This window comes from Hemitrygon akajei, chromosome 8, assembly GCF_048418815.1.
Source record: "Hemitrygon akajei chromosome 8, sHemAka1.3, whole genome shotgun sequence".
Taxonomy (NCBI): domain Eukaryota; kingdom Metazoa; phylum Chordata; class Chondrichthyes; order Myliobatiformes; family Dasyatidae; genus Hemitrygon; species Hemitrygon akajei.
In genome coordinates this window covers 16,796,229-16,810,581 of record NC_133131.1, presented here as the reverse complement: position 1 = coordinate 16,810,581, position 14,353 = coordinate 16,796,229, and the positions used below count along the sequence as shown (strand labels likewise).

At 43.5% G+C, this 14,353-nt stretch overlaps 1 protein-coding gene across 8 annotated transcripts in view; it reads right to left on the bottom strand.

Annotated features, from left to right (window-relative positions):
* Positions 1 to 14,353, bottom strand: part of LOC140731681 (hepatocyte nuclear factor 1-beta-like) — a 110,571-nt gene that overhangs the window by 44,948 nt on the left and 51,270 nt on the right. For 5 of the 8 annotated variants that reach the window (XM_073053340.1, XM_073053342.1, XM_073053343.1 and 2 more), the window contains exons 5-6: positions 3,460 to 3,579; positions 770 to 930 (exon numbers count right to left, since the gene is read on the bottom strand). In XM_073053340.1, the coding sequence (XP_072909441.1) occupies positions 770 to 930; positions 3,460 to 3,579 (281 nt within the window). The remainder of the gene's footprint in view (positions 1 to 769; positions 931 to 3,459; positions 3,580 to 14,353) is intronic. The other 3 variants (XM_073053344.1, XM_073053345.1, XM_073053346.1) reach the window with 1 other exon arrangement.

Below are 14,353 nucleotides of genomic sequence, written 5' to 3'. Positions count from 1 at the left end.
ATTCCCTTCCCTGTAAGACATCAGTGAACCCCTCGTGGTTTGTCCTTTGACAGCTTCATGGCCACTTCTGCCTATTGAGGCCTATCAATTCTCTCAATTTATTTAATTACTTGTGTTTCAACGTCTCTGCTGCGGGGATGGGGTTTCACTCCATCCACTAACACAAACACAATGTCAACATGCTCTTGACGAAGGAAAGGCGGAAAGGTAAATGAAAAAAAAGTTTTTTAAAAATGGGATTCTGCAGATGCTGGAAATCCAGAGCAACCCACACAAAATGCAGGCCAGGCAGCATCTAAAGAGAGGAATAAACAGTCAACACTTCAGGCTGAGGCCCTTCATCAGAAATAAAAGGTAAATGCCCTGACAATATAGTCTCTTGTCCCAACTGGTATAGTTGTTCCAGAGTTATGGGAGGCGATATATATATATTAAAAAATAGATGAACTAATTGACTTTATTATAGACCTAAGCGTTGCAGTGTTATGCCTGGAATGGAACTTTACAATTCAATCAATAAATTAAAATGGTTTCTTTGTCAATGTTACAGGTTGATCTCTGGATACACGCCTTTAATACTCCATGAGGATAGGGGTTACGGCAAAGCCGTTCGATCCCAACTTGCTTTGGATTCCAGGCCTGCTTTTCCTACAGAGCTCCCATTGTTTAATATAAGCCTTACACCATTTAAAACAAGCCCCACTTGTTTTCCCTTCCCAGACTCTTATCTTATCAGCTTTTGCAGTTACAATGGTGTAGGTGTGCTCACCATCTTGCCGTCAGGTGACAGCAGACTGTGGCCGGGGTCCAGGTTTGCTGGCGAGACTTGCTGTAGAACTGTTTGGCTTGTTACCATGGCACTGTTACCGTGGTGACTGATCGTCGAGGAAGAGGGGACTTCATTGGTACCTTGCTGGCCATATCGTACTCCTGCCACAACACAACAACAACAAAAAATTAAATTAAAAAAAAATCAAACATACAGACATAAGCCAAACTGTATTCAGTGTCTGAGATGGCAAGACCCAGTGAAGAGCAAACAAAATAAAACACACAAGATAAATACTGACAAGGTGATGGGGGCAAAGGTGAAAGGCCATTAGTGTGTTTGAGTATGTCAGTCAATGCTTCCCCATCACATAATTGGACAAGATGACCATCAGTATGGGGTGCAAAGAACATGTGATAAGAACATCAAAATCTTCCAGGTTGTCAGAGGAGATATTTAACACTATAAATAGACAAGCCAAGACAATGATACAAACCAAAATTCAATGCTTGTTGACAAAGTCATTCACCTTTGGTTTTTAAGTTGCGCTGCACAATAACATCAATAAAATATGGGTTAAAATATCCCAGAAGGAAAGCATATGATGCACCATAGGACAAAGATCCAACTTGATACTTGGTGCCCAATACCACACTGTCCATAAACCAAATAACTACTACCTAGTCAGTAAGATGGTACAGAAAGGAATCTAATAACAGTCCAACTCATCTACTGAAGATGGCTTTAAGCACCTTGGCTTATTAACAGCACTGGGAAAGAATCTTGGGATTTCTCACATTCAGCTTCAGGTAATCCTGGATTAATGACGACAGGGGGGATTGATCTAATGATCAAGCAGCAAGAAGTACATACACACTTTGCATTTTAAGATATCGTTTAATCTTACACAATGTTCCTCTTTGTATGTCCGTATTGCTTGACTCTCACCAGCCAGTCCATTGGTGTATTTTCCCATAATGTACAATGCTTACTAGTAAATGGAATCTGGATGGTTTTCTCAGGGGGTTAGACATTCATCTGACTAAATCATCTCACTGCTGCCATCAGGAAGGAGGTACAGGAGCCTTAGGTCCCATGCCACCAGGTTCAGAAACAGTTATTACTCTTCAACCATCAAACTCCTGAACCACTGCGGATAACTCCACTCACAGGACCATTGAACTGATCACCGAACACAACCTACGGACTCACTTTCAAGGACTCTACAACTCATGTCTTCGGTATTAATTTATTATTTGTTTGTATGTTTGCACAGTTTGTCTTCTTCTACACACTGGTTGTTTATCAAGTTTTAATTGCATGCAGTTTTTCATTGATTCTACTGCACTTCTTTGTTCTACTGTGAATGCCTGCAAGAAAATGAATTTACTTATCTATTTAGCAAAACAGTGCGGAGAAGGTCCTTCCACCCTTTCAATGCACATCACCCCAGCAAGCCCCAACAAACCCCAATTAACCCTTACCTAATCATGGGATAACTTACAATGACCAACTAACCTACCCCATACGTCTTTGGACTGGGGGAGGAAACCAGAGCACCTGGGCAAAACCCATGGGGAGGACCGAGAAGCCCTTTTCAGGTGGCGCTGGATTGAACTCTGATGCCCCAAGCTGTAATGGGGCCATGCTAATCGCTACTCTATCCTGGTGGAATCTCAAGGTAGTATGTGGTAACATAAAAAATTTACTTTGAACTTTGAAAAGATATCTGCTGTGCCACGTTAAATTTTACTGCAGAACAATACAATCTAACATTGCACTGGACTGTGAGCATGGAGTGTACTCCTGTGCAGAATGCATTTATGAACAGAGCGCTGCCAAAGCAATGAATTGCCTTTAGCCTTACGTTCCTGAACAAACAGGAGATAAGTTTATGGTTGCTCTTTAATTGAGAATTATGGAAGAAGAGGAGAGTTTCTCGGTTACCCTGGTGATAGGAAGATGGGGTAGGGGTTGAGTGTTCACCGAGTCCAACACCAAGACTGAGCAAGCTGAGGCTTTTCTCTTTGGAGCGAAGGGAGATGACAGGTAACTTGACAGAGGTGTGTAAGATGATACAAAGCATAGATAGAGTGAACAGCCAGTGCCATTATCCCAATGGCTAATGCCAGAGGACATCCTTTGAAGGATGTTTAGGAGAGATGTCAGAAGTAGGTTATTTTACACAGAAAGTGCAAAATACCTAGAATGCACACAGCTAGGGTGGTAGTAGAGGGTGACACAGTAGGAGCATTTACAAGATTCTTTACATTGTGGGTACATTTAAAGAGGAGGTTGATATGTTTGTGGTTAGTATGAGTGTCCAAGGCTTCAGGGAGAAGGCAGGAGAGTGCTGTTGAAAGGGAAAATAAACCAGCCATGATTGAATGGCGGAGCAGAGTCGATGGGCCGAATGGCCTAATTCTGTTCCTATGTCTTATGGTCTCTTAGACAGACACAGGGTTGTAAGAAAAATGGAGGGTTATGGGCCATGTAGGAGGGAAGGGTTGGATTTATCCTGGAGTAGGTTAAAAGGTCAGCACAACACTGTAAGCCACAGGGCCCACACGGTGCTGTGCTGCGCTGCGCCATGCTCCATGTTGTATGGTCCGAAGATTGCCTCGGTTGGGCGAGTTTTGTTAGTGCGGCATGAGATCTGGAGAATGTAAAAGCACTACTGCCCAGCTCACCCTGACTGAGTAGCACCTCCTGCCAGCTGGCCATGTTGGGGCACTGATGGTTGTGGAGATGTTCATAGCCAAGAGCACCTGGACTTCCTTCATGAAGGAAGACACCGGGAAGCGAGTGGCCTATGAGGGAAGAAAGGGAAGGAAAATGGGGGGGAGAGAAAAGAAAGACAAACAAAATAGAAAAATAAATGTAGCAAAAACATGGAGAGGCAACAACAAATTGCATTTTGGTTGCACATCCCATGTGCAGGAATGAAAGAGCGTGCACTGGTATGGAATCTTTCACCTCCTCAGGACGAGCTTATGTGCTCTATGTCCAATTAAGTTCTTCTGAAACAGGATCAGTGTTGTAAAGCAAATGGCCAACAAGATCCCACAAACAGTAATGTTACAGATGACTGGACAATTTGATTTAGATTTCAGGCGAGTGATAAATGTTGGCCATAACAGGCTAGAACATGTCAACTCTTCTTCTAAGAGGACAGAGGACACTTGCTTGGGAGAGCATGGGTCCTCAGTTCAACATCTCGTACCTTAGAATGTGTCTAAGGTACATTTGGTACCAAACCAGAATGCCAGCTGACAATTTAAAGACAATCGCTAGCTCTATTTGTCACATGTCCATCGGAATACGCAATGACGTCCATCATTATCATCAACGACCAACAGAGCCCACAAGTGTTGCCATGCTTCAGGTGCCAACATAGCAGGTCCACAACTTACCAGTCCTGACCCCTACGTCATTGGAATGCAGGAGGGAACCAGAGCGCCCTGGGGAACCCCATGTGGTTTCGGGGAGAATGTACAGAGAGTGGCCGGAATTGAACCCCGATTGCTGGCCACTGACGCTGACCGCTACACTATTGCGCCACTCCTTTTGCTGTTCAGATCTGTAGGTGAAGCTTAAAATCACAATCTATTGGGTTAACCTAACTGCGTTCCCCCCACCGAGCTAAGACCTCCAGTGAAGGAATATAGTCTCGGCCAAAACTCTAAACTTAAAGCAGGAGGGAGAACAAGAAAATCAGCCAAGTGGGAGCAAAAAAGACAGACAAGGGGAAGGTTCCCAAATGTTGGGAGGGAAGAGGATGAAACCAAGTTAGTAAGACAAGACGAGGAAATTAGCTGGAAGACAGAGCAATTAGCTACAACCATTTCCATGATGTAAAATGAACTGAACCTTTGTTATTTAGGATCAATAACTCTCTTGCCCTGTCACTCCAACACATTCCCTTCAACAAAGAAAGCAAAGTTGGTTTCATCTGGAAATTTGCCTGCAAGAGCAGTTCACTCAATTCCAGGACAAACATTGTGCAACGCCAGGGTGAGGACATTACTGACTGTTTCTGTGTATCTGCTGTCATTCCATTTCACAGTCGCCAATTTCCTTATTTCTCACACTGTCTCGCTTGTTTACAACTTGAGTAGCTCCTCTTTGCCCAGGCTGAGATGCCGTAGAAATTGCTTAAGTTACCTACAGGTCCCTGTGCGGCTCGGTGGGTGAAAGAACCAACAATGGGGTCTTGGGCCGAAACGTCAACTGTTTATTCTTCCTCATATATGCTGCTTGACCTGCTGAGCTCCCCCAGCATTTTGTGTGTGCTACACCAGCAGAACCTGTACAGAGTGAGATGATTCAAGCCAAAACCCACTTCTATTTTAGGCAGCTCACCATCTTTCTCCAGGGATTTTTTCATTCAAAGAAACTAGCATGAATGAGAAATCAGCTGTGTGGAGTCCAGCCCCGGCAGGACCAGAAATTTGAGATAAAGCAGTTAAGAGTAAAATAATTTCCTGCTAGTTCCATTTAAATTAACAATCCTAAAAGGGATAATTTAAAGTGCCTCACAGTGGGTTCAGAATTTTTATCTCTTCCTTCCAACACATACAAAATGCTGGAGGAACTCAGCAAGTCACTCGGCGACTATGGAAAAGAGTAAACAGTCGACATTTCGGGCTGAGATGCTTCATCAGGACTGGAATCGAAGAAGAGAAGTCCGAGGAAGAAGGTGGGGGAGGGGAGGAAGAAGTACAAGGCGGTAGGTGATAGGTGAAATCGGGAGAGGGGGAAGGGTTTCCATAGGCACATTTAATGTCGGAGAAATGTACACAATATACATCCTGAAGTAAAGAGCTGGGAAGTTAACTGGAGAGGGGAGGAACTGATAGGGGAGGACTGAAGACCATCAGGCCTCCAACCTGAAGGCATGAACAACGATTTCACAAACTTCCAGTAATTGCCCCCCCCCTCCTCTCCTTCACCTTTCCCTATGTGTGTTTCCCTCTCACCCCTTCTTACTTGCTTATCACCCCCCTCTGGTGCTCCTCTCCCTTCCCTTTCTTCCATGGCCTTCTGTCCTCTCCTATCAGATTCCCCCTTCTCTAGCCCTGTATCTCTTTCACCAATCGACTTCCCAGCTCGTAACTTCACCCTCCCCCCCCTCCTGGTTTCACCTACCACCAACTACTTTGTACTTACCTCCCCTCCCCCACCTTCTTATTAAGACTTCTCCCCTTCCTTTTTGGTCCTGACAAAGGGTCTCGGCCCGAAACGTCGACTGTTTACTCTTTTCCACAGATGCTACCTGGCCTGCTGAGCTCCTCCAGCGCTTTGTATGAGTTGCCTTGGACTTCCAGCATCAGCAGATTTTCTCATCTTTGATTATTCCTTATGCCCGGATGAGCGATGGTGAAGGCCACCGTCGTGCGGCTCACAGCGCCTCCACAGGTGCAGAGGACACTTTGGAGGGTGGTTACTCTCATTAACCAAATGATGGTTGCTTCAGGTCAGATTTTGGCAAGAGAAAAGGGAATGGTCTTTGATGGACAAGAATTGTACGCTGCACCAGCTATAACTCCCAAGCATTCGCTGAAATGTTTTACATGCTCTTGTGAGGGCAAAAGGTACTTTAACATGCAAGCCTATCTCAAAGACTGCACTTCCAAGAGTGCTATACTATACCCCTGGAGACTGTCTGCCTGATTCAGTGTTCTCGTGTCGCCAGAGTGACTCAGGCAAGAATTTAAGAGTTGCTTTGTCACAAGTCACTTCAGTATTTCCCTTCTGAAAAGCAGTGAGGAAAAAAAATTATTTCATCCCCAAAGGTGCTTGAATAATTCTCAGGATTTTAAAATTTCAATCCATATTCAGGTGGTCTTACTTGAAGGCGCCTTTTCAACTTTAACTCAACAACAGTGTGGATGAAAGAAAGTTTTCATGATGTCACAACAGATAACAAAGTGATTGCTCAGTTTTTTTAAAAACTGAAATGTAAACCCATGGACGTAGGGTAGAGTGGGTGTTAGGCCCACCGATGCCTCCCTGTGGTGTGACCTTTTTACAAGCTTATGATGGGACTCGGCTGCAGCAGGTAGTGCTGCTGCTTTACAACTCCAGCGTCTCAGACTGTCGATATGGAATCTGTGTGTTCTCCCTGTGAACGTCCAGGGTTCCCCTGGGTGCTCTGGCTTTCGTCCCATATCCCAAAGCCCTGTTGGTTGGTTGGAAGGTCAATTGGGGATTGGGGACTGTAGATTGTCTCGCATGCCTGGCTGCTGGACATTAGAAGAATCGGGGGTGGGACGGGGGGGGGGGGGAATCAATGGGCAGGTGAAGGAGAATAGAATCTACGGGAATAAGTGAGGGAATGCAATTGGCAGGAGTGCTCTAACACCTGGCAAAGACTCGATGGGCTGAATGGCTTTCTGTGTTCAAAGTTCAAAGTACATTTATTATCAAAGAACATGCATGTCACCAAATACAACCCTAAGGTTCATTTTCAGACACCGTACGTCATGTGTCATGATATATGAGGAATATTTTTTAAAATGACAGTCCTGACAGAGATCCGAAGAGACCTCAGGGTCAGTAACGTTATGGGTATGCTACACTGGTGCCAGAAGTGTGGTGACACTGGTGGACTGCCCACAGCGCTATTCTCAGACTGTGTTGGTCGTTAATGCAAAGAACACATTTCACTGTGAGTCTCGGTGTTTTGATGTACATGTGACAAATAAGCTTGTCTTCAAATCTTTAAAAAGGTAAACATGGGAGAAACTGTAACAAACTTAACAAAAAAAAACTTCAGACGAAGTTCCTCACCTGCAATGAAGTGAGTTGAACAAATAAGTTGTAACAACACGCACAAAATGCGGGAGGAACCGAAGGGTTTTGGCCTGAAACGTCAACTGCACTTTTTTCCATAGATGCTGCCTGGCCTGCTGAGTTCCTCCAGCATTTTGTGTGTGCTGCTCGGATTTTCAGCATCTGCAAGTTTTCTCGTTTGCAAATACATCGCAGTGTTGTCGGTAATGAATCAACATCCAAACGTAACCCTGTCTCTATCTGTGGCCTTGCTTACATCAACCAATCACAATAGTGCAAGCATAGCAGTCAATCAATATGATTAACCTTCTGAATGAGGGTTAACCACTAGTTCAATATCAGAATTATGCTTGATAAGTGGGGCAAAGTGCATTTCTATGTCAATTAAGCAAAATTAATTTTAATGAACCTTCTGAGAACTTTTCATTGTAAACACAGTAGTGGGCTCTCCTTCCCTGTACTGGAATGGTTTGCCTGGTAAACGTCAGCAAGATAATAGAGCACTTAATTGGTTCTGTTGCTCGCCCGGGCTACACAATGAACCTGAGGCCTATAAAAATGCTTTATTTTATAACTCCATTCCCCTATAAAACTGTCAAAAGAAGCAAAGCCCATTGTAGCACTGGCCATTAACAGTGTCTGGAGCTCTTTGTTACATTTTTTGTTAAACCTGAATACCCCTTATAACCCCGCCGTGGATGATCCCAAGCCCGCCTGCGAAAGGAGGAGGGTTGGGCACGGAGCTAGCAACCCCATCCCGTAAAAACCCAGAGTAACAGAAACACCAACAGAAGCTCCAAAGACCCCATCCCCGGGACAGGAAGGATTGTCGCCGAGAAGACGTATGAAGTCGTGTGGTGAAAGTGGAAGCCACGGGGCCATTCAACCTTCGGCCCGGGACAGAGGATCTGGCAAGCTGACGTCAGCAGCTTATACCCCAGTAGCGGCAATGGGCTAAAAACGGGGAAGAGTCCCTTATGCTTATGAAGACATTGTCTTCAGACAAATTTAAGTTGCACATGTGTTGCTATTTTCCTGTGGTTTCCCAAACCATAGAAACTGACTTCTATTTAATTGTCTATATTCCAAACGTCTATTATCTGCTGCTGAAAATAAACATAATCCTTGCCTTTGTTTATATCCTTGTCTTTTTCTTAATTTCCCCCAGTTCTAAAACAAGTGGGACTAGTGACTTCCCAGCAATATGATATCAGAGGCTTTCATTCATTGTTGAGGCACCGTAACAAATTCCTACCATTTATAGTCCACGTTGGGACAACGTGATCAATTGCTGTGAATTCACAATACTTAAAAAGATAACTTGTGAAATAAACTTTGTTTTTCTTTAGTAAAATTAGGAGACACAACCATCTTTGAAAACGTAACTGGCCACGGAATACAATACAAAACTCTGTCAGCACGGTGGCGTAGAGGTCAGCACAATGCTTCATGGTACCAGCGGCCCGGGTTCAATTCCCACCACTGCCTGTAAGGAGTTTGGACGATCTCCCCGTGACCGCGTGGGTTTCCTCCCACGGTCCAAAGATGCACCGGTCAGTAGTTTAGTAGGTCATTGTAAATTGTCCCATGATTAGGGCCAGAAGGGTCTACTCTGTGTTGTATGTCAATAAAATAAATTAAAATAACTCCGAATGAAATCAGATCGAACAGCGTCAGCTCAAAGAATTCCAAAAGTGACACAGAGTACGATTTTAATTCAGAAAGTTGACGTGTTTTATGAAAACGTATCAAAGAATTTCCCCAGATTCCAAATCTCAAACGTTAAATCATAAAAGCAAGGATGCAAATCCTCAAGAAAATTTCCCAGGTTTTATAAAAAATACTGTGAGCAGCTTTGGGCCCCACACCTAGGGATTAAAAATCTACTTCGTTCGCCATGTACATTCACATGTAGTACAAATCTGGGGTAGTGCGCAGGAGTAACATGCAACAAAAAACATTCAACAATTAATAAAGAATAAAAAGTCATATAAAATACAAGTTAAAGGTTCAAGTACAGATATGGAACAAAATATGCATAAATGCACAAATACCAGCATGTATTTACGATGCGGACAGCATTATATAAAGGGTGGATGTGTAGTCTTTAGAGAGGGTCCAGACGAGGATCAGAAGAATGATCCCGGGAATGAAAGGGTTAATATATGCGGAGTGTTTGTTGACTCTGGGCCTGTACTCACTCAAGTTTAGAAGAATGAGAGGGGCACTCACTGAAATCTACTGAATATTGACAGGGCCCGGATAGAGTGAAAGTGGAGAAGAAGTTTCGAATAGTGGGTGAGTCTGGCGCAGAGGGCACACCCTCAGAGAAAAGTACATCCCCTTAGAACAGAGGCAGGAGGAATTTCTGTAGCCAGAGGCTGGTGAATCTGTGGAATCCGTTGCCACAGGCAGATATGGTCGCCAACAATGTTCCCTCCAATTTGTAATGAACAGTGTGTGCAAAAATCTTGTGCTATGCAATTTTTTCCCCCAGTGACAGGAACATGTGCACACTGAATAATTTCTTCAATAAAAACATTATAAATAAGCCAGTCCTAAAACCTGCAGAAAATCACCGCAAACTCCACGCGGTCAACGACATCCGCGTCAGAAACAGGAAAAGGAAATGTGATTGAGTATGATCGTGAAATATACTCAACATGCCAACGAGGTAGAGTGCAACAACCTTTCGTGCACAGTTTAAATTTCTCTGTGCACTGCTAGCAAAAGATGTGCGCGCAAGCACACACGCACTCCTCAGAGGGAACATTGGTTATACTAAAAGCAAAGGTTTTAAATAGTAAGGGTGTCAAAGGTTTTGGGCAGAAGACAGGAGACTGGGAAAAATAAATCAGCCATGAATGAATGGCAGGGTCGACTTGATAGAACAAGTAGCCTAATTCTCCTCCTACGTCCTATGATGTAATCATAAAGAAGGCAAGTGAGCAGCTATACTTTATTAGGGGTTTGAAGAGACTTGGCATGTCAACAAACACACTCAAAAAGTTCTATAGTTGTACTGTGGAGAGCATTCTGACAGGCTGCATCACTGTCTGGTATGGAGGGGCTACTGCACAGGACCGAAAGAAGCTGCAGAAGGTTGTAAATCTAGTTAGCTCCATCTTGGGTACTAGCCTACAAAGTACCCAGGACATCTTCAGGGAAACATGTGTCAGAAAGGCAGCGTCCATTATTAAGGACTCCAGCACCCAGAGCATGCCCTTTTCTCACTGTTACCATCAGGTAGGAGGTACAGAAGCCTGAAGGCACACACTCAGTGATTCAGGAACAGCTTCTTCCCCTCTGCATCCAATTCCTAAATGGACATTGAACCTGTGAACACTACCTCATTTTTTAAATATATATTATTTCTATTTTTGCACATTTAAAAAAAATCTATTCAATACACATAATTGATTTACTTGTTTATTTATTATGTATTTTATTTATTATTATTATTTCTCTCTCTGCTAGATTATGTATTGCATTGAACTGCTGCTGCTGAGTTAACAAATTTCAAGCCACATGCCGGTGATAATAAACCTGATTCTGATTCCTTGCATTCTAAGCGTACTAGAGGGAGCGAATGATTCTAATTTAGTTGCAGTGAGATCAGGCCAACGAAGGACTCAGATTTAATGTTCTAAGTTGGAGTAAACCCAATTTTACCGAGCTAACGTGTGACTCGGGTAAAATGGACTGGAAACGGGACAACGGAAGGTATTCAACAATAGGTAGTGAGGGGTCAGACTAACAAGAGAAAATGGAGAGCTCCGAAATCTAAACCCCGCCCTGGACATCACGCAGCACACATATAGGACAGGACAATAAGAGGGAAGTTGTGATAAGCACAGAGATTAACTGGAGAAATAGAGGTGTGTAGGGTTAAAACTTTAAAGGAAGTTGGATAGGCAATGAAGGCACATGAAATAATATTGGCAGGTAAAATAAAGGAAGGTATTTTATAAGTCACTAAAGTAATATGACTCAGAACAGGCATATCTACCAAGGGAAAGCGTACGGTGTAGCAGTGACCAAACACATAATCCGAGTGCAGGCAGGAGATGGGTCATGTTTCTGAATGAATGTTCCTGGAAGAGAGGGATGAAGCATACATAGATAATAATGGGGGAGAATGCAAAATATTGGGTGTGATAATACTTAAAGGTGTAACACAAGCGAGGAAAAATCGCCAAACCAGATAAAACGTATCCAAGCATCTCCAGAGAAGCTTGAGGGGGAACAGGAGACACCCTGGTTACAGGCATTGTTGGGGAAGAGTGGAAATCTTCTGAAGTAGTAACACTGGGAGAAGTTTATTATGAGTTATACCATAGTTGTTATTGACTGAGGTGAACCTCATCAGATCGACTACGAGAATGTGACCAATGCGCATGCGGCTGATTGTTCTCTATATTATTTACTATTATTGTTGGGTTTTTTTGTATTTGCATAGTTTGTCATCTTTAGCACGGTAGTTGTTTGCCCGTCTTCTTTTGTGTGTAGTTTTTCATTGATCCTGTTGTGTTACTTTGTATCTACAGGGAATGCCCACAAGAAAGTGAATCTTGGTGTAGTGTATGGTGACAAATACATACTTTGCTAATAAATTTGCTTTGAACTTTGAACTTGGATCACACAGTGAATTGATTGGGCCTCCTATACTTAAAGGCCTGCCAGTGCGCACGTTCCACGTGTTCGGGCTGCAATGAAATCTGCAAACCACCTTGTTCCAAATTTAGTCATGAACAGCTCCAATATTTGATAAGGTAAAGGTAAAAGTCTGTAACCAAAGGACACCATTGTACATTTGTTTTCAAATAATTATTCATTCCAGATTCACCACAGTGGTAATTTGTCACTGGCAGAGGCAAAGGAATGCGATGCCTTTCGATTGCTAGTCATTAATCTCGATCCATCCCTTTCCCTGAGGCCTGTCTGCCCGTTTGGATGGAGACCAATTCCAAGCCATGTTTGACAACGAGTTTCTTGACTTAAGTGACAAGGGTTTAATGGGTTAAGTCAATATGTGTTAAACCTCATATTGCTGACAGACTGCCAAGCACAGTTTAAAGTATCCTTGACCCTGGAGAGCACTGTGCTTGTTTGGCCTGTCACCAGATTCCCAAGTTGGTCCAGACACCTCTTTGGGATTAAATAATAGGAATCCTGCTCTGGGTTTTTTCATACTCTCCAGTTTAAAGACTACACAAATAGTGACATGTGGACAGCAGTTAATAAACTAGTGTTGGATCCGTAAACTCCTCACTTTAATGTCCACACCTCTGACCCTGTGAAGTCTCCAAGGGAATTTTTTACATATCAATTCACTTTCTCAATTAAACTGCCCTCCAAATTGTGTAATTCAGTCAAATTCAGAATACCCCCGCAATTTGACCCTCCTTCCCGACCCTGACTTCGGCCAGGAAAATAAACAACAAATAACAGGTAACAAACACAAGGGATTCAGCAAAAGTTGGACATCCAAAGCTGCACACACAAAAAGCTGGAGGAACTCGGCACGTCGGGCAGCATCTACGGAGGGCAAGAACGAGTTGACGTTTCGGGCTGAGACCTTTCACCAGGATTGGAGAAGAAGGGGGAAGTAACCAGAATGTGAAGATGGGGGCAGGGAAAAGAGTACAAACTGGGAGGTATGGCTGAGCATCACACACAAAATGCAGGAGGAATCCAGCAACCCAGGCAGCATCAATGGAAAAGAGCAAACAGTCAACGTTTTGGCCCGAGACCCTTCCATCGATGCTGCCTGGCCTGCTGAGTTCCTCCAGCATTTTGTATGTGTGTTATATTGCTTGGAGTTCCAGCATCTGTAAATTTTCTCATGTTTTGAGGTATAGGTGAGACCAGGTGGGTGGGGATGAAGTGAAGAAGCTGTGAAGTGATAGGTGGAAAAGCTGAAGGGCTGAAGATGAAGGAATCTGATAGGAGGGGAACATGACAGATAAGGCAACGAAGAGGAACATAGCTATGACTCAGTAGGTAGCAGTCACACACATCTTTGGGACAGAAAGTTTGGGTCTAAATCTTTGTGACAGTAAGTCTGGGGTCTAAATCTGAGCTGCACTGTTTCAGCCAAAGTGTCCAACCAAGGTCCTGCCACCCCTCTTGAGTGGAAGCAAAAACTCCCAAGGAATATTTTGGAAGAAGAGGAGTGTTGTTCCGATGTCCTGGAGAACATATAATCCTCAATCAACATCACTAGAACAGATCACACACAAAATGCAGGTCAGACTGCAACTAAGGAGAGGCCCGTTACGTTTTGTAACTAACAGAGTTTAAACTAATTCAGAGGAAGTCACGGGAGTCTGGGAGTGCGGGTCTAACTTCGTGTTTACTTTAAGCGAGACACACACCTTTCATGTGGTAGGGTGACGACGTACACAGTTCACATATTTATACATATAACCCGTAACAAATTATTTAAACGAACAAGAATGCTTAGTGACACAACAAATATCTATGTGCAAGATTACTCAAATATTACCGAAGTATTAAATACACAAGTCCTACAGGGGAATAAACAGCTGATTTCTGTAGAGGTATAAGCAGTCAACATTTCAGGCCGAGAACCTTCATCAGGTCTCATGAATGTCTCGGCTTATAATGTGGACTGATTATTCCTCTCCAGACCTGCTGAGTTCCTCCAGAACTTTGTGTGCGTTGCTCTGGATTTCCAGCAGCTGCAGAATATGTTGTGTTTATGACTGGAACAGATTATCTGTTCAGTTACAAAACACTGACCAGTGGCTGCTAGAAATGGCTATG